The sequence below is a fragment of the Argiope bruennichi genome, chromosome 1, assembly GCF_947563725.1.
Source record: "Argiope bruennichi chromosome 1, qqArgBrue1.1, whole genome shotgun sequence".
Taxonomy (NCBI): domain Eukaryota; kingdom Metazoa; phylum Arthropoda; class Arachnida; order Araneae; family Araneidae; genus Argiope; species Argiope bruennichi.
In genome coordinates, this window is record NC_079151.1 from 85369166 (window position 1) to 85394479 (window position 25314).

At 29.8% G+C, this 25314-nt stretch overlaps 1 protein-coding gene across 1 annotated transcript in view; it reads left to right on the forward strand.

Moving 5' to 3' along the window:
* The window catches only part of LOC129978116 (motile sperm domain-containing protein 2-like), a 45578-nt gene that overhangs the window by 6838 nt on the left and 13426 nt on the right, over positions 1–25314 (forward strand). Inside the window, exons 2-6 of the mRNA XM_056090610.1 lie at positions 14101–14253; positions 16157–16243; positions 21166–21320; positions 21414–21474; positions 23444–23482. Of these exons, the coding sequence (XP_055946585.1) occupies positions 14101–14253; positions 16157–16243; positions 21166–21320; positions 21414–21474; positions 23444–23482 (495 nt within the window). The remainder of the gene's footprint in view (positions 1–14100; positions 14254–16156; positions 16244–21165; positions 21321–21413; positions 21475–23443; positions 23483–25314) is intronic.

A 25314-nucleotide genomic window follows, 5' to 3' on the forward strand; every position in this document is an offset into this window, starting at 1 on the left:
AAGATTGCCAAATTTGAAATTTTGAACGAAATACATTCATACAAAATCTGTCTACTTAGTTATTCAAAAACAAGTGAATAAGATAACAATAAACCGTAAAGACTATACGGATAAAATTTGTTGCACAGATTTAGCCCCTAAAATATAAATCATCCTCAAATTTTGAACCAAATTCAATAAGAGGTTCACCGTTTGTTAATCTGCATTTTCACATGCATGTAAACGTTATAACTTCTCAATGCCAATGATTTATATCAATAAAATTTGGTATGTGATAGTATGACTAAAATTATGATTTTGTGCCAAATTTTGGCTTAATTAGCTCCGAAAAAAGGTGTGCAAAATGCATGCTCGATTTTCTTCACTAAGAGACACAGAACATGCGAGATTCTAAAAATAAAAATCTCAGCATTCATAGCTTAAGGTCTACGACTTTGCTTGAATTCCAAAATTTTATACGGGAGGCGATCATGACACTGTTAGAAAGTGTACAAGAAATATTCAGGAAGATGACTTTCACTTTATTGAGAATATCCGTTACAGCTATATCAGCAATATTTTTTTTTATTTCTTGAGATGTAAAGCTCTCTTTCTGTTTTCAATTTTTTACTTCATTTTTATTTTTGTATCCTTTCTCAGTTGCATATAAGGGTTTAATACTTTCTAAGGCCGTGGGAAGTATGTTTCCCACCAAATTTATCAATCTTTGTATGAAATTTTGTAGGTTGGCATAAGTTCTGACAATTTTTTTTAGAAAGACAGAAATTTGGATGCTTTAGTTCTTTATCTCAATCAAAATGATGTGTCTTGATTTGTTACTTAATTATTAATTAACTAAATTAATTAATTAATTAATCAAATTAAATTTATCTAATAAGCTAAATAAATCCCTTTTCTTATTCTAATTTCAAGCCTAAAATTATTTTAACATAATATGACTAGAAAAAAAATGGCCCTTTAAAGGGTTAAAGTAAAAGTAATATTTCCATAAATGTGATATCTTAATTGTAAATGATACTTTATGAGGCAGTAAACTTGAAGCTAGATGCAAGCATTTACATCTCTTTTAAACTAAGATTTCAACCAGGAATTCGATTGTATGCTGAACAACCTTTGATTTCCTTTTATACCTTCCTTTTAATAATGCATTTCAATTCTTAATAGAACTTAAATTAAGTTCCCTTTAAAACTTTTAAAGACCCAAATTCATATGTTTCCGAGATTGGAGCAAATGACTGAACGAATAATATTCTTAATAAAAATTACAAAAAAGAGCCGTTTCACAATAAAGAACTGGTTCATTGAATTGTATCTAAACTTATAATCTGCAGATAAATACAAAAAAAAAAATTATATTTAAATTATCAAATGTGATTTATTCATTACTATTCGCTTACTATTATCTACTTTAATCAGTCATTATACATGATTTAGTATTTGTTTCGACTATTTTTTTATCAAGTCTTTATAAAATTCAAAACTTCACTGACGGAATTCAAAGGTTTAATCGATTTAATAACGTTTTCTTCTATGACTAATATTTCCTGCTTTTGACTCAATTGGATGAGAATTTCAAAAATAATAAACCAGAGAAAGTTATTCCCCTGGAGTTTTTTGTGCACTAATAAATTACATATTTTGCATTCGGCTTCATAGAAGGACTGCATTTTAGAGCTTTTTCCATTGATCTATTATGTATAAAATTGATACTACATTTTTTTTATGTAAAAACTATCAGCTAAATTGCATTTATCTTGTTTGTTGCGCTTTCGAGTTAACGTCTTCATAAATGCTTGATAGAGAGACAAACTTCCCATGAACAGAGTTCTAAATCGACAATTTGATATAAATCCGGAAATTTCTTCCCCTTATAGCAGGTTTTTTTTTTTTCAGTTATTAGAGATATTAGGCTAAAAATTATTTTTTGGAGGGAGAAGGAATAAAAGGGGAATCACGGTGGTCTAAAATGTGAGAAGATTCATCAAATCTCAAGTTTGATTTTTTTTTTTTTCTTGTTACATATTCCGTAAACGAGAAAATGATTTTAAATTTTTTTTAATCAGCTGTAATTCTATCTATAATAATTATTTAATATTCGTGCATACAATGCTTCGTCAAAATCTTTTTACATTTAAAACCTTAATATATTGAATTCAAAAGCTTTTGCATCATTAACGCTTTCATTAGTGCCATTGAACGACAAATCTCCGACAATACTGAATCAAACCAATAAAAATTTAAAGGAAATACCTTGCAATATTCCTTACAAAGGGCATATCAAAACATTAACTCCGTTAATGTTACATCTCAATAAACCTTCCAAATGAGGCGTTTAATTTTCCTTATTATGAAAAGAAAGGACTCACATAAATAACAATTTATCTCTTTTAAATACAAAAAAATATTAACGAAGTTTAATGAATGAAGCGAAAAAGGCAGCTACCATTCTAGAAAACTGTAAATGTTGATAGCGGAACGGCAGTTTCCTTGTCAATATGAAATCTTATTTCTATGAAGATCTAAAACGGGTTTCGGGCTGCACCTTGACCCAGATGAGTAACTTTCACTTTCGAGAGCATACGATTGCTTGCTCTATCTGGAAAACACGTGGTAGAAATGTTCTCACTCTTTGATGTAACAGACGGAGATTACAAGAGTTTTGTTGACAGGCTTACTGGAATAATCCTTATTGCACTTCGAATAATCCTCATATTTGCTTACATTTTTAACTTGAAAAAACATCTCCAAATACTAATTCAGCATAGAAAAAAACACATATAGCTTACATTATTATTGCATCGAATTATTAAGATAAAAGTAAATACGAAAAGAAGGAGTGTTATCTCCTTGGTCTTTTTAAACGCTTCACTATCATTGGGTGAATCTGAAATCATAGGGGAAACTTAAATGAATGTTTGGGTAGAAAGGGACTTATTAAGGCACAAATGGGGGGAGAAGTCGAAAAAGAAAGTGATGAAAGAATGAAAGATATTATTTAATTACAGCAGATTCTCAAAATGCATCTTGACAACAATTCTGTCCTTTTGTTTTTGTGTATGTCTGTATAATGAGCAGTGGTCTATGCATATTAGACAGCACCAAGAGCCGTTGGATTGAAGAAGTCTGCTAATAAGGTGATTAAAAAAGTATTATTAGTCTGTTTACAGATAAATTTGTATAATATACAAATTTTATGAGTAAAAAAAAATCTATATTTATAAAACGCCAACGTACGTGGCATAGAAATTGAGTTTATTCCTTACTAGCCGCCTTTGGCGACCAGCCAGTTCGCCAATCTTAATGTTCGTTAAAATTTTAATAATTAAATATTTTATGCAATTTCTACTTTAATAGATTCTTCATCAAAATATTTAAAAACTTCAAATTTTGATTATCATATAATTCATTCATAATATTATAAAGGCCTTCAGTCATAACGTAATATGTATCTCTCTCATTTTCTGTTAGCACCCGTAGAATTTATGCTTTAAATTAAAGTGGAAAGAATTTATCTTCAATTAATATAATAATATTTTTTACTGAAACAAAGCATTTTTTTATAATCTGATTACTGAAAATAGAGTCACTCAGCGTTTAAACTTTACGGGCACTAAAGAATATCTTTTTAAATTTATGTAATATCTCAAGAGTTGGTCAACAAAATTTTCTTAGATTCATTATGAGCAGATCGATTAATGAACAATGTTTAAATTTAAATGCATCAAACACTAAGAAAATAAAACGAATCGTTTAAAATAAACGGTTGAAAACAGATTTTAAAAAAACTACTTAAAAAACGATGTACTTAAAACTATAAGCATATACAAAAAAAATATAACTAACATAAATACAATTTACTTACAAAAGCATGCAACTAACCCAAAAATAATTTAAACCATCCATTGATAACGTTGTCATGGCAACAATCAGAACAGAATGCGCATGCGTGAAATTTCTTCGCCGGTTACGTAACGCAAATACGTGATTTTTTCTACGCCAGTTGGGGTAACGCTATGCGGATTAGAAATTTTTAATTTCCTTTATTCTGTTTTATTTTAATTCAAAAGTACTTCAGAATGAATCTGAAAGATTGATTCATTAACAATGTTTAATTTTAAATGCATCAAACATTAAGAAAATAAACAGAACCGATTGAAATAATCCGCCGAAAAATGTTAACCCTAGCCTCAATTCTGTTGGGAGAAAAAAATAACTGAAAGTTGGCGGTGGGGAAAATGGAAGATTTCTTTGGCGGGAAAGTTAGTTTTTAATTAATAATTAAAATTCTAATTAAAAATTCGAAAAAAGAAACCCCAGGTGCACATTCCCAACCTCCAAGGTATACATGTACCAAATTTGGTAGCTGTATGTCAAACGGTCTGGCCTGTAGAGCGCCAACACACACACACACACACACACACACATTGAGCTTTATTATAAGTATAGATTGTAGAATGGCAACAATCGAATATAAACAAACCATCATAAGAATTTTAGACACCTCATTCAGTGAAAGTTTTTGCAGGTGCATTTAATCCAACGCTTTACTCAATTAATTCATGGAACTACAAAATATTATTGGAAATGTTCTGGAGTTGGTTCGTTGTGTCAGCAAAAAAGTATATTCAGTCCAAGAAAAGAGGATATAAAAGAAATAAACTTCAAGCAAAAAGTTTAACCGAATGCAAAAATAAGCTTAATCATCAACAGATAAATAATCGAGGTAAGGTTTATGAATAATTTACAACTTCTGTCCAAACAAGTAAAAATCGTTACAATTCTTCAAAAACTTCCCGAAAGTCTACCATCCTGGACGGATACTAGAAATGGTAACAAACTCTTTTAGCGATTACAATAGAAATTGCTATAAATCGCTTACAAATATTTCAATTTTGGCGACCATCATCAAACTTCCAAACCGTAATCGTTATGACTTGCCTACATAAACAGATATTCATATCTTCCAAAACAATTATCTAAAAAAATGGTTTTAAAACTCAGAAAAATCACCTTTTTAATGATGTTAATTTCAGTTCTGTAAAATGTTTCCCTTTATTTAAAAAGTATTTTGAATTTAATTTGATATACTTTCTAAAACAATGTTTTTAAATTCTATAAAAGAATTCGCATTCATCTACCAAAACTTCAATCGTGTGCTTTTACCAATCAGTAACACAGTAGTAGGATTTTCACTTCCGCTTTTATTTTGTGATGTGTATACTTTTTAATTTGCAGTTAACTGATTCAACTGCTTTCATGTTTTTCAATCAATCAAATAACAAAATAATCATTTAACAGCCTAAAAAGTCAATTAATTATTCAACTAAATTATTGTCAAAGGCCGTTAGTACTAAAATAATATCCTTTTTTTTAATATATGAAATATTTCTCTATGAATTATTAATTTTTATAATATTGCAAATTATTAAACATGTGAAATATGAGTTTAAGAATATAAAATATTGGCTATAACTTTTTGTAAAATATTATTGCCAAATATAACTAGGCAGGTTCTTATCTATTTCATTACGTTCGCATAATTATTACAATTCATATAAACACTTAGCTTCTACTTGACAAGTTCACTGCCGTGACTTATGCTTTTGATTCAAACCATCTTTTGATTAGATGATGCACTTCTATGCTATCACTTATCTGTAGCGGAAAAGAGATCATCCAATTGAATAGTAGATGTGAATTCTAATCCCACTGGGTTCTAACATATCGAGTCCTGAGTCAAAAGTTCGTGATATATAAGAGAATTGTGAAATTTTCTATTGGGCAAATCGATAGTGGAGTGCGTAGCTAAAAGTTCATGAAAGCTCCAATATATGTGGATAGGTTGTTTTAATGGAAGACTTTCGGGGGAAATTGGTACGCATTCGTATTTCATTGGATAAAAATTTCCAGCAACCACAGATCGTAAATCGTTTCTAAAGAGTCGACCTGCCATTCTGAATAATGTTGATTAAGAGCACAATCGGAGGATGGAAGCTCTTCCTCTGAATTGTACTCCTCGGCTATGCCAAGCTTCGACCAACCACTCCCCTGGTGAATCCTTTTAAGTAATCCTAGAGATTATTGGCATAGAAAAAAATCCACTAAAGGTTGCAGTTTCCTTAATATTAGATATATCATATCTACATAATGATTCGGTATTCAAATAATAATGAGAGAGCAACAACCTCTTTAAAACTATTAATATTTCTGAAATCATGGCGGTAAAATGCCAAAATTTCATTCATGTTTTATTAATTAAAATTTTTTTAAAAAAGTTCCTGGATGAACATTTTCATTCTCTATAGTGTATATGTGCCAAATAAGGTAGTTTGGAAATCTAACTGTCTGGTCTATAGAGAGCAACAATATGCACATTATTATATCTGGTCTATAGAGAGCAACAATATGCACGTTATTCTCCTTTATAATTAGTACAGATAAAACTAAACGCCAGCGTTCCATCGTATTTGTGCTTTTATTTCGAGGTGTTTTTATTTTAATTCATTGTTGTCTGTATCATACAAAGAAAAAAATAAGAAAAAAATTATCAGTAAAAAAGAAATAAATACATTTTGCCCAGAGCTAAGTGAAAACACATGAAAGACTTAAGAATAGAAGTAGAACCAGTCAGCTGTGTCGCAATGTGTGGCATTGAAATATATTGGGTTGATAAAAGGCGAAGTCATGGGCAAACGCTAAGGATTTTTTATAAACTTTACTCGAGTGCTGAGTTAAGTATCTCATTCTTGAAAAGTACTCTTTAAAATGCCAAAACATTAACACAAATAGAGAATTTTGAAAGATTTTTTTAAAGCGCAAAATAGAATGCAATGTAAATTTTTGCTTTAAAATTTCTTGATGTTATTAATTTCTTGTATATAAAGTGAACAACTATAAAATTTAAATAAAAAGATAAATAAAATTTGATTCACAAATTAAACATCTAAAATATAGATCCATTTCAAAATTTGAACCAAATCAAAGCAAAGAATTGATTGTCTGTCTGTACTTTCACATGCATGATAACTCAAAAACAAAACAACGTAGATAAATGAACTTTGGTATACAGTTTTATCATTTAAAGTGTAGATTTTTATCAAATTCTCTATCAAATCATTCAAAAGTTAATCATCTAATGGCCTGTATAATCTCAGGTATGTAAACTCAATAGCACAAAAATGGAATGACTTAGATAATAAAATTCGTTACGTTCTCTTATTACTGAAATTGTAACTCTGAATCCTATTATGCTTGGTAAAGTGTTAATAGTGTACTAATATTTAATAATCGATTGAATTTGTATAGTTTTCAAATTCATTTATTTGGCAACTAGGAAAAAAAATTTTTAATCAATCTACTTGCGTCCCTATCTCTGCGTAGCTGTCTAATTGGAAATATGTCACTTAAGAAAGAAGACTGACACTCTCCCGCTTTCTAACATTTGTTGTAAACAGTGCCATTTTCTAATATTTCATTTACTTTGCAACAGTTGCAACTGTATTAGAAAAAAAATGGAATCGTAGCTTTCGTAAGCTTCATCATTCATTCCCTGCGCCAGTTTTATGATAAGCTGCTAATAAATATATTTCTTGAATTTATAGGATTTGGCGATTATGAGAAAGCTTCAATTTTTGCTTTAATTTTTTTTTTCTTTAGGAACAAGCTGGATTGTTGGATTATCCAAGATAATTTTATATTGAAATTGTGGAGAACTGTTTTTAATAAATAAAAACTTACCTTTTTTATAGAATATTTTATCATATGATAAGAAATAATATAAAATGCAAGAGAGCAATATCATTCCTATAAAATTTATTCTTTATTGCCAAATTAAATTGACATTTAAAAGAATTCTACCATTTAATCTACATATATGTCAATTTTTTTGAGTACGAAATTTGGCTGCTAAGAATAATTTGAAGTCGTTTGATGTCAACTATAGAAGAAAACAAGGAAACTGATGACAAGGAAGAATCTGATGATGAGGATTTTGACTCTTTTCAATAAGGAGACTGCATAGATAGAGGAAAAAACCATATACGAAATCGCCCATGTCTTATTTTTCCTCAAATATGTAAATTTTGATCGATAGTACTGAAAATTCCAGAACGAAGACCCATTATTCATATGACTTTAGGACTGACAAAATTGTCGTGAACTAGACGTTACAAATTTGAAGGGCCCTAATTTGGCTCTATCAAAATTTGTTTTGATGGTTAGTAATCGTTTCGCATTTCCCCAGAGTCAGATAAAAGTTATACTTCCAGACTTTATCGGTGGAGTAGATTTTTTCCTGTAATTAAAAGCATTTCTTCAGGTAATATAAACGTCAAAAAATGCAGGATAAGTGAAACTACTATTGCGATGTGTTGCTTGCGAAGAAAAGTGCAAAAACCATTATTTAACCGAGTCTGAACGAGTGACGATTTTAGGCGCTTCAAGTGTCTGAATCAGTATCAACCAAAAGGCTGCACTTGTGAAGTGTTCGAGAGCAAAAGTTATTCAAGTTTGCAGAGAAAGGACTATTAAGCAGAAAATCAGGTCACAACGTCAGTCTTGAGTCCGTAACAACTACTGAATGCTCGATTTAAAAAGAGACCTAGCTGAGTTGTCCAGTAGAACAGAAGAATTACAGTACGTCAAACTGCTTTGAATCTTAATCAAGGTGCAACAGCGAAGGTCTCCGAATGAATTGCTCGCCGCACTTTACTCAGTATAGGCGATGAAAATCGGCGACCTGTTCTACAGCCACTGCTGTCCATCTGGAACAAAAGCAAGCATCTCTAGTTTGCAAAGGAGTGCAAGGATTGCATAGTCAGTGACTGGAAAAAAGTCATGTTGTGCGATGAATCGTATTTTCAATTACACCATGCAGATGGCATAGTGCGAATATGGAGAAAATAATATGAAAGCATAGACCCCCTATTGCATTACCACAATATTTCAAGCTGGTAGAGGCAATATTATGGTTTGGGGGAGGTTTCCTTGCCATTATATGAGTCTTTTGATGACTGTGGAATGCATCTGAATACTCAAGACTATTTAAGTATTATTGCAGATCAAGTACATCCTGTTAACGATGCACTCTGCTGGGGATGGATACTTTCAGCAAGATAAAGCTCTTTGTCATAAAGCTAACATTGCCCGCAGTTCGAAAAGCATGACAAAGGCTTTACCTGACTTTGTGGGTCTGCACAATCACCAGATCTCAATCCAACTGACAATCTGAGGGAGGAGAACAAATGGAGCATCAGATATTTGGATTCAGTACCACCAAATCTTAAGGAATTGGAAAATACAGTTCATCAGATATGGTCTCAAATTCCTAATACCACCGACCAACATCTCATAGGATCCGTGCCAAGAAGAATCCATGAAGTACTAAGCACAAAATGTGGTCCAACATTGTATTGAGGAAGTGGTCCTACTAATTTGGTTACTCAGTGTATATGCGATATGTCATGAAATAGAAAGTATCTTATCGAAAAATAATAATAATAAAAAAAGGAACAGTTAGCAACAAGCTGTAAAATGCATTCTGATGCAATGTATTGCAATTTCTCATCACCTATACTTTTAAAAAGACGTGTTTGTGCAAATATAAGTCTGTCTTTCTATGTATGTGTCGACGATATTCAGAGAAATCTTTCGTGCTAATAGCCATGAAATATGACACATTTCTTGTCATAATAGTGATTCAATGTACTTCGTAAATCGAATTTCAAAACTTAATTCAGAAAATATTTATTTAATGTTTTATGTTTTTCTGGGGGATTTTCGCACGTATTTACTCCTCGTATAGTTTCTAATGATTGTAGAAAAAAATCCGTCTTCAAAAATTGCAAAAATATGTTATTGTTGCTATTAAAAAGTTATGTTTGTACCTCTGATATAATTTTCTGAATTTTGAGAAATGTTTAAATATTATTAGTCTTTTCCTGACAGATGTTAAAAACTGAAACCAAAGCTTTTGCATCCGAGAATTCAGTCATCTTTCGTAAATATTTTGAAATGACTATTCGAGCATTTCTTCCTAATTTAAAATAAGGACGATCAAAGTGCATTTTTCATTGATTTTTTAATCAATTGTTTTTCAGAAGAATTCAAAGATTTTTTCGGTGATCCAGTGAATGAAGAAAAAAAAATTCCCCCTAGCGATGTTTTGTTTCTTCATTATTTGTAATGTTACCATAGCAGGAAACCAGAAGTCATGAAAATTTATCTGTAAGAAACGTTTATGTGAACGCAAAATCTTGACGAATTTCTTAATCGCCTTTTGACAACAGCTCGAAAGTTTGGATTATTTACGTGTTTACATTGGTAAAAAATCTCGGACAATAAAACTTTTTTTAATTATATAGTTAAATAAAAATGATGCAATTTTAATTAATGCATTTTTAAAAAATGCAATTTTAATTATGAATTGAATTTAAAACCAAGCTGTATTAATTTTTTTTCCTTCGTTTTGATTCCTTTAAGTTTTTCTTGTTTTTAATTTTGCTAAAAATCATCATGTCACAGTCAAAGTTATATTTGCTTCCACTCCCCAATTGCATCTGAGGTAAATAAGAACACCTGAGGTAATTAAAAACATTCTTATGAATGGAAAAAATCATTGTTTAATGAGACCGGCAGAAAATAATTACATACATTCAAAGAAGCTCAGGCCTCTTTCTGTAGTCATACGATCGCTTTAAATTGAAGAGAAACGATATGACTACAGTATTTTTCTCATAGAACCAAACCCATTAAATTTAATTTTCAGTACTGGAAATGTCGCTCTATATTGTTACAAACGTGTAAGTTTGCTTTCCATCATGAATAGTGTCATCATAAAAAAGATTAATTTACAGTCATCTGTATTGGATGTTGCCGGATGCCGAGCCAGTGATCCCAGAGCTTGGCAACCATTTGGCAACTTGGCGACGAATTTGGCGACTTCGGTTACAAAATAGATAATGCTGGAAACTTCAAGAATTTTAATGATCCATCCATTAGGAACGGAGATACGTATGATTAGCCTAGAAGATTCTCGGCCCAACTCCAGGGAACTATAAAAGGCCGGCAGTTTCAAGCTGCAAGAAGTCGTAGTCGGAATCGTAGACAAGTAACGAGTCTTCGAGAAGATAGCGAAGCAACGGCGGAGTGCCAGTGTTGTGTGGAAATCCAGCTGCGAAATCCGTAAAAATATTTAAAATCGATTTATTGTAACAGATAAAATATAAAATAACTACCGATATGGCAAAAGTTCTTAGATCTTTTTATTAGTTTTCAAAGAAATTTGATTTAAAAAAATCTCGAATTTTATTTTTCTATGAAAAGCTTTCTATTGGTTTGAAGTCATATTATTTGATTTCGATTTCTAATTAAATTATTATTAATTGAAATTACATTCTTAAAATGTTTCTATTCGGTGTCATAAGGTATTGATATTTGTCAGTGCTTTAAAGCTTTTTTAATGCATAATCAAAAAAATAGGAATATCATTTATTTTCTCATATTATTCATATTTTAGACAAAGCATTCTCAGTTGAATGTTCAATTTTGCTCCTTTTTTATGTAATAAAGGCAACGATACATTTTACAATTAATGCTGATTATCAAATATTACCGGTCTTTTCCATCATGATAAAATATATATCTCCTTGAATGACTCTATTTTGTGAGAAAGAAAATAAAACTGTTTTTATTTCAGCTCAAATTGGAAAGATCGTTGCGTTCGAAGTTCAGATTAGGCATTATATTTTCAATAATGCGAAGATAGACGATTATTCTTACCGTAGAAATGAATTGGAAAGATCAGAATCAAAGCAAAAGATCTTTACAAAAGAAATCAGAAGAAAAGTTTCCTTTTTCAGAAACTGTATTCTTCAAGAATATAGTTTCGCTGTATTTTATTGCGATATAAAAATAAAATAATAAATATATGGATCACTGATTCATGATGGTTGAAAGAATATTTTCGAATTCGAATGGTTAATCAACAGATTTCAATAAAAATTGTCATCAAAATTATTTTCTCAACAACTTTCTCATATCAGTGCTTAAAAAGTTTAAACAACAAGGTGCATTATAAATTTTGCAGCGTCTCGTATTCTTTATGCGATACACATTACTTAAGAAACCCTATTTTAGACAAACATTTCTCATTTGGCAGTAATGAAGAGGTATCCATTTTAACCTTGACTGGGCACTTTTTTAACCTCAATGAAGAAGAGAAGGCACTGACCGATGGTGAAGGTGACGGGGACTTTCATAAGGAAAATAGTCAGTAGAGCTAGTAGATTTTAAAAGTCACCATTATCATTGTCCTTGAGATGGTAAAAAGAATTTTTTTAACAGACAGTGCAATAAATTAAATACGTGAGAATCATACTGAAGAATGTAGATTTTTATAACGTGGAAAAATTATCTTCTAATTTCATAATTGTTTCTCGTGTATTTTTTTCTTTTCAAAAATTTAGAATTTTTAAAGGTAATTTAATTGATATAATTTGTATCAACGCTTAGTAAGTGACTCATCAGAGTTATATAGAAACTTAAACTACTTCTTAAATAGAATTCTTAAACTATGATTGCTTTACTGCACTTCTGTTTATTACTAAACAACTTTTTCTTCAAAAATCAAATACAGATTCACCACCAAATATAACTTCCACAGCATACAACTGTTTTTAGTTTAAGCCTTATCACATTATTGCTTATGATACAAGTATCAGCAGAAGAGCTTGAAATGCGCATGCTCGATGCAAACGTAATTCATTAAAAAAATAAAACTGAACTTCTTAATCACATATCGAAAAACCATCACGTAAACCTTCCTCATACTTCATATTATTTATTTGCAAAATCTGAAGAAAATTTATTCAATTATTTGGACATCTATGGCGTACAAAAAAAGGTTTTTTTTTCAATTGTATTGATTACTCAGTGTTTGGGAGTGACCTTATTTACATAGATATTTATTGTTTCATTCTTTATAAAATATCTAATATTCTAAGTGATATAGCCTTCTCAAATTGTTTAATGAATGACTCATGAAAAGAAATGAGCTCTCACATAAAAATTAACAATTCTTCATGTGAAACTTCAAATTTATCACTTCCATCCAATTTCGGTTTTATTCAAACTGCCATTGGGACTTTACTTTTCCTCCATCAATCTAATATCACTTACTCGATATCATTCAAATGTTAATTTCTGACATAAAATATTGATGTGATTTGTTTTGATATCATTTTATATTTGTTATATATTTTATTTCAGTTTCATTGAAATTAATTTGAATTTTTATGGGGAATCATCATTTGAAGGAACAATTGCAGTTTACTTTTTCATGTCGCTAAGCGGAATTAATAGGTTTTTACAAATGATTTTTATAATTTAGTTAAGTAGGATTGTTTCAAATTTATTAGCATCACTGACTGCATATTAATAATCTTACACTTGGGTGAAATTGGACACCATTTAATGATATTAGAATAATATATTTCGCAATTTTTCGTGTAATTTAGCAATTTATAAACAATATTTATTATAATAATAGATTTTAACTAATTATTATAATTTGCAACCGCCTATTTAGCTAGCAACCGCCTTTAGTGACCAGATTGTTGACTAAAATTGTTCATATATAAATATTCATTAAAATATTTTATATAATTAAAGCTTAATTTTAATGCCCCCTCGAACTATAAAGTGAAAAAAAATTAGCAAAATCAGTCCAATTGCTGAAAGTGAGTAACTCTCATAAAAATTTATTTTGTGAAATCTCTCGAAAATTGTGTAGGAGCAAATGGTCATTGGTGCTGTATCTTGATGTCATAAGCTTTCATATTAATTTAAAAATGCCGAAATTGATATGTTAGTTGGGACAGGGGGACTAGTTCTTTGGTTTTGCGACTTATCTTAAGCCTTCAGATGTTAATAAAGAAATAACTAAACAATGATGATTTATCACATCGTTACGAACCCATCTCTCTGTTTACAACCTGCGTGTTTTCGTCACAATTGCATTATCTCGGCAACAGTGCTCTATAAAAAGAAAAATAATTAGAAAGATATGTTGGGAAGGTAATTATACTTCTTTTCTTTTTTCAGATGAAAATCTTTACCATCCGGATGATATTGAGCGAGTGAAGGATAACGATTGGTTCATTGGCAGATACCTTCTGCACATGGAAAAGGATGTAGAAAAAGCATTTAACATGCTGACTGAGTCCCTCAAGTACCGGAAAGAATATGAGATTAACAGTAAGTTTCATCCTAACTTATCAGCATCACAATTTCCGTCTCTGAAGCTTATGACACTCCTATTTTATAAACTTATGTAAACTTTATTTGAAAAAATTGCTTTGAGTGATGTGTAAATACTATCAAAGTGTGTAACAACAAAAATTCATAAAAGTATTTTGAATATGTTTTACGAGTCATCTCAATGAAACATAATGAATCATCCCTTTTAAAATTTGAACTTTAAAACAGGAGATATTTAAACTTCAATAAAACCAATAACTTATTTGCTACATAGGAACATGTTTATTAAAATATACGGATAGATAGTAGAATAATTCATTATAGAAGTGTTAATTGCACTATTGATTATATTTAAAAATTTACATGATATTTTAGAAGATTTTGTTCACAAATCCAATAAAAAGCTCAATGCAAAACGTAACGCCTCTACGTAACCTAGCTGCAGAACAATCAGGCAAAATATTGGTGATATGTTTTTATATATCCATATATATTAAAGTAACTAGTAGCAATCTTAAGGACTGGATGAATTTTTTTCTTGTATCTGAAAATCCACCTTAATTGTAATTACTATAAAGCAGTAAAAATTCTAAACATTTTATTAAAATCACATCTTCAAATCAGTATCTCTGTATGCGAAGAAAAAGAGAGAAAATGAAAGGACAATCCAGGATAATATATTAATTACAATAATTCAAACAATTTGAATTCCGTTACTCCAATAATGTCAAAATATTTTAATTAAAATTTAATAAATATTTTTATATTTTTATTTAAAATGAAAAAAAAATGTGTAGCAAATAAATTGACATCATTAAAGATATTTTTTTAAATTTTTAGATTCTATGAAAAATAAATCTTTTTCATGCTGTAATTACTAAATAAAAACTCCAAAACATTGCTTAATCGTTATTTAATTCAAATCTAAAGAAATATTTCCGAAGTGCACATTTCTATTCTCTAACGTATATTTGCACCTAATCTGGCTGTTCTGGATCCTATAGTCTGCGCTATAAAACACCAATAGAATGACGTACATACACATTCCATTTTATTAGTAGTAGAAATGACTACAATCCTATCACCGCTCAAACTAAATCAAAACAACCAGACCTTAATTATTTCCCCCTTCAGCAACTACATTAAATATTTATTATCCAATTATACAGAGTATCTATTCTAATAGAGGCCTAAAGGCTAATTTCTAAATGTTAGCGATAGGCAAACATTTCCGAATGGAATAAATGTTGTAATTACTTAAATAATCTGACGTAAATAATTATATTTTATGCAGTTGGAGTCAATAAATGTATTATTAGAAGAATTATAAAATCTTATTTCCTTTATTCAGTCCCCCGGCCTTATTAGTAAAATAGTTCTGAGATATTAATATTTTAAACAAAAAAGTTTATTTATTTTATATTAAGTTTATTTTAAACAAAAAGAAGTTTCACATTTCTTGATTTTAAACGAATCAGTTATCACCTTTAGTAAGTGTTGCCCTTTAATTGGGGGATCTTATTCCACGTGTTCATGGAAATGATTTAAAAATCATCTAAAATAGTGGTATTCAAAATTTCATAAATCGATCAAACATAGAAGAAAGGGCACTTTAAAAAAAATATATCGATATAATCATGACTAATAGGACAAAAATACTATATAAAAGTTCAGGTAGCTTAATTTTTAAGCAGTATATTTATTGACTCAGTTGACATAAATTATAAATCTTCACGTCATTTAGAACATTTCTCCGATTGGAAGTTTATTCCAAATTCTAGAGGCTTAAAAATTTGTTATTTAACCATGATTCAATACTATTCGCGAACTTTTTAACTTCTCACTATGAAATTTTAAAAAAAATACAAAGGTAGAAACTTTTTTTTCTTCTATTTTTCAGCCTTGAGGAAGAAGGATCTCCCTAAAGAATATTTCGATGCAAGAGCCATCTTCATTTACAACAAGGACAAGAGAGATCATCCAGTAGGTAAGTCACTTCTTATTTATCAAGCAACTATTCCACGAGCAAGAGGAATTGTAGATTTCATATAAAAGTAATGAAATGAATAATTTTACAAAGCGCATGAGGTGAAAGATAGTACTGTAGTCATGAAAACTTGTTCAATAAGCTCTTCCGATTTCTTACTAAGAAAATGTTCTTTATTTAAAATATTTTATATCAATTTTTCTAGTACTTATCCTTAGCAGAAGTCGTATTTTTATTTAGCAACAAATAACGCTTCAACGTATTAGAGACTGGAAAAAAACTCCTCACATTTAAATCTTCAGTAGAATTCCAGCTTACAACAGAAAAGTCAATGTTTTTTTTTAAACTCGACTACATTTATTGCATTCTGGATATGCTCATCGTCATTTACTTATTAAAGAATAAGCTCCAATGCAATCACAATGCAGTTATATTATGTTTATCATATACCTTTAAAATATTCGAATTCTCAATATTTGCATTTTTCCCAATACTATTATCATTTCTTTATCTACATTATTTGGAAAAACTTCTCATCTTCATCTTTTCACATTCTTAAAATTCACAGAATTTTACTTTTTTATTAGAAGAAGGTTCAGCTTAGATTGAAAACTCTTTTGCATCAATTGCCACGAATTTTAAGCATATGCTTTGATAGAATTTCACAATTCAATCTGGCATTGGACTGCCAACAAAAGAATTCCTACAATGAAAAAAATAAAATCAAGCAGCTTCGAAGGATTGATCGTCTGTCGGCAGATACTTTCGCATGAATGTTAACAAAATAATTCAAAACTGCAATGACTTAAACATATGAAATTTTATACATAATCTTTTAATTACAATTGTAGTCTTATATCAAATTTCAGGTTCAATCGGTCAGAAAGAAAGCATCGAAAATAGAAATTCGATTTTAGAGTAATTGTGTATTAGCCGTTTGCCAGAGATTGTTCGCCAAAAAATCAAAATTTCTTAATTATTATTCTCTTACATCATGTAAGCCAGTCACGGCCTTGCCCAAGGTCCACAATTTAATTAGGGAGAACGGGAATAACACTTTTATTAGATAGTATACAAGAAACTTTGGCGAGACAACACCCGCTGCTTTTATGTCCAAATTCTACTTATCCATGATCGCACTCACATGTCGAACACAATTAGAGTTCCTGTTGAGAGATTTCATCCAACATGTTATAGAAATCTACAATGTTAATTGAACATCGTGTAACGAATTTCATTCATCTCGTTCGTTGCATTTTCAAGCGATCGTGTTCAGAAAAAAACTGATAGACTAAAATGTGGACATTCGTCAATATCTCAAACTCGAATGTTTTAATGATGACCGCACTTTCTTCTTGCATTACGAATACTAAAATTATTCAAAACTCCCCTTCATACAAATCTATACTTATAATAAAGCTCAATGTGTGTGTGTGTGTGTGTTGGCGCTCTACAGGCCAGGTCATTTGACATACAGCTATCAAATTTGGTACATGTATACCTTAGAGGTCGGGAAGGTGCACCTGGGGTCCCTTTTTTTGAAATTTTAATTAGAATATTAATTATTAATTAAAAACTAACTTTCCCACCAAAAAATCTTCCATTTTTCCCCACCGCCAACTTTTCCGCCAAAAAAAAATCTTCCATTTTCCCCACCGCCAAATGAGTAAGGCTTCAGTTTCTTTTTTCTCCCAACAGTAATGAGGCTAGGGTTAATATTTTTCGGCGGATTATTTTAAACGATTCATTTTATTTTCTTAGTGTTTAATGCATTTAAAATGAAACATTGTTCATTAATCGATCTGTTCATGATGAATCTGAGAAAATTTTGTTGACAAATTCTTGAGATAATGCCTAAATTAAGAAAGATATTCTTTAGTGCCCATAAAGTTTAAACGCTGAGTGACTCTATTATCAGTAATCATATTATTAAAAAAATGCTTTGTTTCAGTAAAAAATATTATTATATTAATTGCAGATTCATCATTTACACTTTAATTTAAAGCATAAATTCTACGAGGGGTAACAGAAAATGAGAGAGATACATATCACGTTATGACTGAAGGCCTTTATAATATTATGAGTGAATAATATGACTATCAAAATTTGAAGTTTTAAAATATTTTGCTGAAGAATCTATTAAAGTTGGAATTGCATAAAATATTTAATTATTAAAATTTTAACGAACATTAAGATTGGCGAACCGGCTGGTCGCCAAAGGCGGCTAGTATGAAATAAGAATTAAAGTGCCCTCAAAGCACATTTGGTTTTATGTATTTGTGCTAACTGCGTTTCTTATCTTGTTTGCAATAAAAACGAAGAAAATCAGTTTTGAAGACTTTCAAAGAAAGCCTCGTGGCTAACTATATTAAACATTCTGATACGATTAAACTATGCAATAATAATTAGGAATCTCATTAATATGGAAAATGCTTGTCTCAGTGAGTGATATTAGCTTAGCAAACTAATATGAACTTCCACAAGTTGTTTGGAAATTTAATTTGATTCCTTTAAAGACATGTTTAAGAAGTTCGAAACTTGACTAATTAGTATAATCCTACAAGCCATTGAGGTAAAAGATACGGAAACGAGTTCATGTAATGGTCTTGCTTCTCCGTTGCATAGTAATAGAAAACAATTAAATCGAAGGTTTAAAAAAAATGATTTGAATTATTTGATTGAAAGTGCAAATACTCGATTTATTAAAGCGCAGGAGAGATGGTATCTTTAGTTTTGTTTATTTTTTATACTGAGATATGTATTTAAATTTGCCATGTCAAAAGATGAGCACAGGCTTTTGTTAAATAAAAACTTTATTATGCAAAAGTTATTATACTTAGACACAAAATCAAGTTATCAAATAGGTAAAATAGGCGGCCTTTCTGCGTTTCTGCTTTGGGCTCCTCGACTTTAGAGGCCCACAAGATATGATTTTACTATATTGGATTCCAGAATTCATTTATTTACTAGCTTCCTTTGGCGACCCATTCGTCAGAATGAATGACTGCAAAAATTTTTAATTAAAATGCTTTATGTGTCTTGCTCTTAATAACTTTATCAACAAAGCACTTTTTTTTTTGTTAAATATATAATAGACTTGTAACACCTACTATTTTGGAAGTATTACACCATTTCGTTCGTTATTCAGTCTATCTCCTTAATTATCTTTCTGTAATTTCACTTAAAATGGGAACTTTAATTTGAAAAATGAAAATGTTTAAACTAATGCAAAAAAAAAAAAAAATTCTTGATGGAACTAAAGATTTTTTATTTAAAATATCAGAATAGACAGTAGAATCATTCAGAATTGAAGGTTTATGCTTATTATTTTCATAATTTTGAAGTAATTTCTCTGATTCAACAAAAAAAAATTCAAAAATTAGCAATAAAAATAATAATATATTTTATGCTTCCAGTTATATTGCATTACAGCGCAGCGATGTTTAAAAGTGGTAGCATATTAAAAAAAATTAATTGCTTACTTATGAAGGTAAATATTAACTGCAAATACAATAAATTCGAAACTTACACTAAAAGCATACTTTAAACAGAAACCATTATACTAAACTTAATTTAAAAATGCGCCATAACTTCATGCTTTCATCATGAACAATCGAAAAAAAAAAGCATCTTAATGCACAATTTTCGCTCAAATTTCAAATTATAGTCAAAGATAGAAATTACATTAGGCCTTCTGTTTTTTTATTAAATCTAAATAATTTTATTTTAATAATAAATAATTTTATTTATTTATTTATTTTATAAATTTATTTCACTTATAGAAATGCCGAAATTTTACTACGCATGTAATTTCAAACTAAAATGATATAACGTGGTTAATCAAAAAAGATTTTTAATTTAAAATGCCTAATATTAAGAGTGGGCATTTTTTTATATGTAACAGCAATATTTTTCCTTTAGATTCCCGTCATGCACTTCCCATTTTATTGACCCCCAATGAATAAGATTGGGTACTAGAAATTAATTTAAGTAATTTGTTGCCTTTTACCCCCCCCCCCCGCGTGCTCCAACATCATTCCTCTGATCCCTTCAAAAAATGTAAAAGAGGGGTAATGCTATATCTTCAAAAGATTTCATATCATAATGGAGTCAATTTATGCTCATATAATACATAAAAGGCACGCTGAGCTAATTCAAGTTTGAATTTCTGCTCGTTGACATTAAATTATTTCTTTTGATGTTTGAAATACAAATTTTACTTTTTGAATAAAAATTTTTGCTTTACATTTTTTTTATTAATTTAATTCCCATTCTTATATAAGAATTCCAATTACGTTTTTAAAAATTTATTCTTAAGTTTCATCTTGTCTATTTAATATTGTTTTCTGTTCGGTCGATTAGAATCGTTCATGAACTATAAAAATGTGTCTTTGCAAACCTCTATTTCTAAACGCATGCAGTAATGAATATACAAATCGCATATTTCTAAACGCATATACAGATCGCAATATACTGTAAGCATAAAATTTCCTTTCGTATTTCCCCAATTCATTGATATTCCTTTTCGACTTTCACATTGTTAGAGCCAAAAGCTAGTGAATAACGTATTAAAACGATTCAACAAAATGTAAACACAGTATAAGATGTTAATGAGAGGCACATGCATATTGTAGAATGCAAAATAACAATGAATTACATTGGCGCATGACATGCGCCTTAATATTTGTTATTGCTGCCATCGCATGAATTATTGATCTATAATCATCTATCTCACCTATAAATGTTTAGATGTCAAAATTCATTTTTAAAAACGGAATTGGCATTGTTTCATTATAAATGTATGAAACTTGAGCGGCAGTCCCCCCCCTTTTTTTTTGCTCATATATATAAGTACGGATAAATAAAGGTAGTTCTGTGAATAGCATTTTGTGAGTTAAAAACTTATATATATTTTTTTTCAGTGGTTGTTCGCTGTAAAACTCACGTAAAAAAAGAGGAGACTCGGAGACAACAGTTGCAGTATATGCTTTACTGGATAGAAAAAGCTGTGAGGTCTGCAGATTGGGGAGCCGTCAGTGTTCTGTTTGATTGTACAGATTCGGGGGTGGGCAATGTGGTAAGTATAGAGATAATCTTCTTTGAAAGCAAAGGAACACCATATACACATTTGCTCTTATTATTAATAATTTTTTTTATTTCATCCTTTCAGGATCTAGATATGATGCGTCATTTGTTTGAAACTTTTAAGAAATATTATCCATGGTGTTTAAGTAAGTAGAATATTTTATCTTATTAATAAATATAAAATACGATGTCTTATTCATAAATTAAAATTACTACCTTTGTTTTTATTTAGAGAAATCTTAATGCTTCTTTGTCTTTATAAACACCAAAGAAACATTTTTCAGCCATTTTTACTAATGCTATTTTTATCCTGAATACTATAAATAGTTTCTGCAATTTATTTCAAATCTATTACATATCTATCTACTGAAGCATCTTCTTTACACTGAGAACAGGCTTATTCGAATTGTACTCGATGTAAAAAGGCTGAATCTATCATTCATTCTAAATATTTATTTTATTTTATTTACGGCATAAATTTTTCGAATACCCCTCATTAAAATTTCTACATTTTCCCATCATATTTGTTAATTTAGAAAAATTAACCGAAATCAGATATTTTCCATTTGTAATAGAAAACTTTATAAAGCAAGAATAAAATTCAGGATCAAAATTTTGATCACTCTTAATCCCAAAGTCGGGAAATAAACTGAGTTAGAGGCATGCATGCGTATACTGAAGATAGAAATAAAAATCAACACAACCACATCTGTCTTAGTGAAGATTATCAAAAATATCTGTCATTTCCTAATAATGCAAAATGCTCTGCCATATTATTACAAAATCTTTGCAGAGCATTGAGAATACTGATCATATCGCATAATTGTTATATAATATATCTGTGCTAATTTGTGCATCTTTTATTAGTAGCATAAATATATTAAATGACGTAGTATTCACATTATTATAAAACATTACAAAAATATCAGACAATAATGTTGAATATCTCGTTCTACTTAGATATTAGAGAGATTTCTAAAAATTTTCATAGTAAGAAACTTTCCAAAATAAGAGAAATGAAAATGTTTCGCATTTCAAACGCCATCTTAACTCTGTTTTATTTAATTGCGATGTAAGAGAAGAAATCAGCATGCCAATGAAACGCAGATATCTTTTATATTTCTGACATTCTTATTATTATTTTCAAAGATTTGTTTTTTCCTGAGTTATATGTTTCATTGAAATCTATTTCTTGAAATTAGATGTGAAAATTAAATAATGAGAAAGATTTCGGGAACAGCATCAAAAAGACAGATGAAGATAATCTCTGTAATTTCCAGCTCTTCGAATTAAATAATTAAAATTAAATAAAAATTATTTCTGGCAAAAAGAATAGGAATTAAAAGAACCTTTACCTATCTACTAGTTGCTCTATGTATATAAAAGAAATTCTACAAATTCTACCTTTGTCGAAAAAAATTATGGTTTTTATCTCTTTATCAGTCCTTACATATTTAATGCTTTCTAGATTTTCTGAATCTTGCCGTTTAATGAAGGTTATTTTGAAGGCTATTGGGGAATTTATTCAGACTCTAAATGGCAACTGTTATGAGCTACATACAAATAAGCCTGTAATTTAGAATTATTCAAAAAGAAATATTATCATATATAGTTAATTTTTATTATAAAAGAGGACTTCAGTTGTGCAAGGAAAAAAAATTAGAAAACTGCCATTTTCTATTTATAATATTAAAATAAAAATTCTTATCATACATCTAGTGCTAATAACAATAGTCTTTCATCTTGAAAAGTCCTTTGTGTTTAAATATCTAATTTATACTCATTTTATTGCCCAGTTGATCTTTTAACAGGAAATTTTACGACCATTAATCATTTCGTTTAATGGTCTTATGTCAATTTACCTTGTATAATATTATATGTAATCTTAAAATTAGCAATGCTTAAGGTTTTAAAGTACATTATGATTAAAGAAAATTAGTCTGAATGCTTCATCTTTCTATTGTGTGTTGATTATTGAGATATACCCCCCCCAACAGCCCCCGCCTCTTGAAGTTAGAAATAGATGGCGAAAGTAGTTACCTCATTAGGAGATTCGTCCTTGAATGATCCGTATATATCTCTCATTAAACCCTTTTCTTTTCTTCTTTTTTTCAGGTTATTTTATGGTATACAATATGCCATGGTACCTGTCAGGTATGTTTACTCAATGTATTTTATTGACGTTGGATTTTCTTTTCAGAAAAACAGGCCCATTAAGTACGTGTGATCGAATAATCACTTGAAAAAAAATTATTAGGCATTTTAAAAGGCGGAACAGTTAATTATGATGTGAAACACATAAATTAAAATGTTTTTTTTTTTCAGAAAAGGAACTTTTATTGTTATTATTTCCTTGTTAGAAATCTTTGATCTGTAGGATTCAGAAAGTGACATTATTTTATACATAGAAAAACATTTCAGAAACATTAAAAAAGAGAGAGATTAACAGTAGTCTCTCAGTATCGAAACCCTTTAATCGTGTGGTTTCAGTTGGGGAGGGGGGAAGGCAACTTTAAAAAGAGAAGCAAATCATTACCTGAGAATTTCAGATACCTCTACGCGACGTAGACAATAGACTGCAGTTCAGATTTCATATTACTTATTATACATAGTTTAATTTTCTGTTTTATTTGAGAAATTTTGTGCAGTAAACATAGTTTTGCTATTAAATTGTATTTTTCTAATTAATTTTCTCTTATCCTATGTTCTTGTTTAACCGGTAGTCATCTGATTTGCTATTGTTTGACAGCGGATTCTAAAATCCTCCGTGCTTTTGCGCATGTGTTAGGATGGATTTAATTCTTCAAAATAAAGGTGAGAGGAAAGATGAAAGGAGGGGGTATTTTCATTTAATCTATATCTGTATCTATACTTATAATAAAGCTCAATGTGTGTGTGTGTGTGTGTGTGTGTGTGTGTGTGTGTGTGTGTGTGTGTGTGTGTGTGTGTGTGTGTGTGTGTGTGTGTGTGTGTGTGTGTGTGTGTGTGTGTGTGTGTGTGTGTGTGTTGGCGCTCTACAGGCCAGACCGTTTGACTTACAGCTACCAAATTTGTACATGTATACCTTGGAGGTGGGGAATGTGCACCTCGCCCCTTTTTCTGAATTTTTAATTAGAATTTTAATTAATTAAAAATTAAGCAAAATTGTGGCGTTTTCCCGCTATAACTTCCGAAAATATTAGAGCACAAAATTGATCTTTACATCACGTTGAAGATCAAAAAATAATCTTTTCAATGATACTAACATTTTAACCAACTAATTAAATTTCTGTTTTTAATGAATTTTTAAATAATCTATACTACTATTATAAATGTGAAAGTTTGGATGGATGAATAGATGTTTGTTACTCCATCACGGCAGAACTGCTGAACGGAATTGGATGAAATTTGGCACAGATATAGATTATTATCTGGAATAGGGTATAGGCTACTATTTATCCCATTAATTGAGTGGTTAATTTTTTATTAATTAAAATCTAACTTTCTCGCCAAAAAATCTTTTCATTTCCCCACCGCCAAATGAATAAGGCTTTAGTTTTCCCCCACGAGGTCAGGATTAGTATGTTTTCGACCAATTATTTCAAACGGTTCTGTTTATTTTCTTAATGTTTGAGGCATTTAAAACTAAACATTGTTAATTAATCGATCTTTCGGATTCATTCTGAAGTACTTTTGGATTAAAATAAAAAAGAATAAAGGAAATTAAAAATTTCTAATCTGCATAGCGTTAACCCAACTGGCGTTGAAAATTCAAGCATGCGCAGTGTGTTCTGATTACTGACAACTGCATTTTCAACAAATATGGACTGATTCTGATTAATTGGTTTGCTGTTTTGTTTTATTTCAGATACACTCTGTAAATAAATTATTTTTAGGTTAGTTGTGTGCTTTTGTAGATAAATTTTATTTATGTTAATTATATATTTTTCGTATATGCTTATAGTTTAAAGTACATCGTTTTTTAAGTAATTTTTTCCCACGCTAAC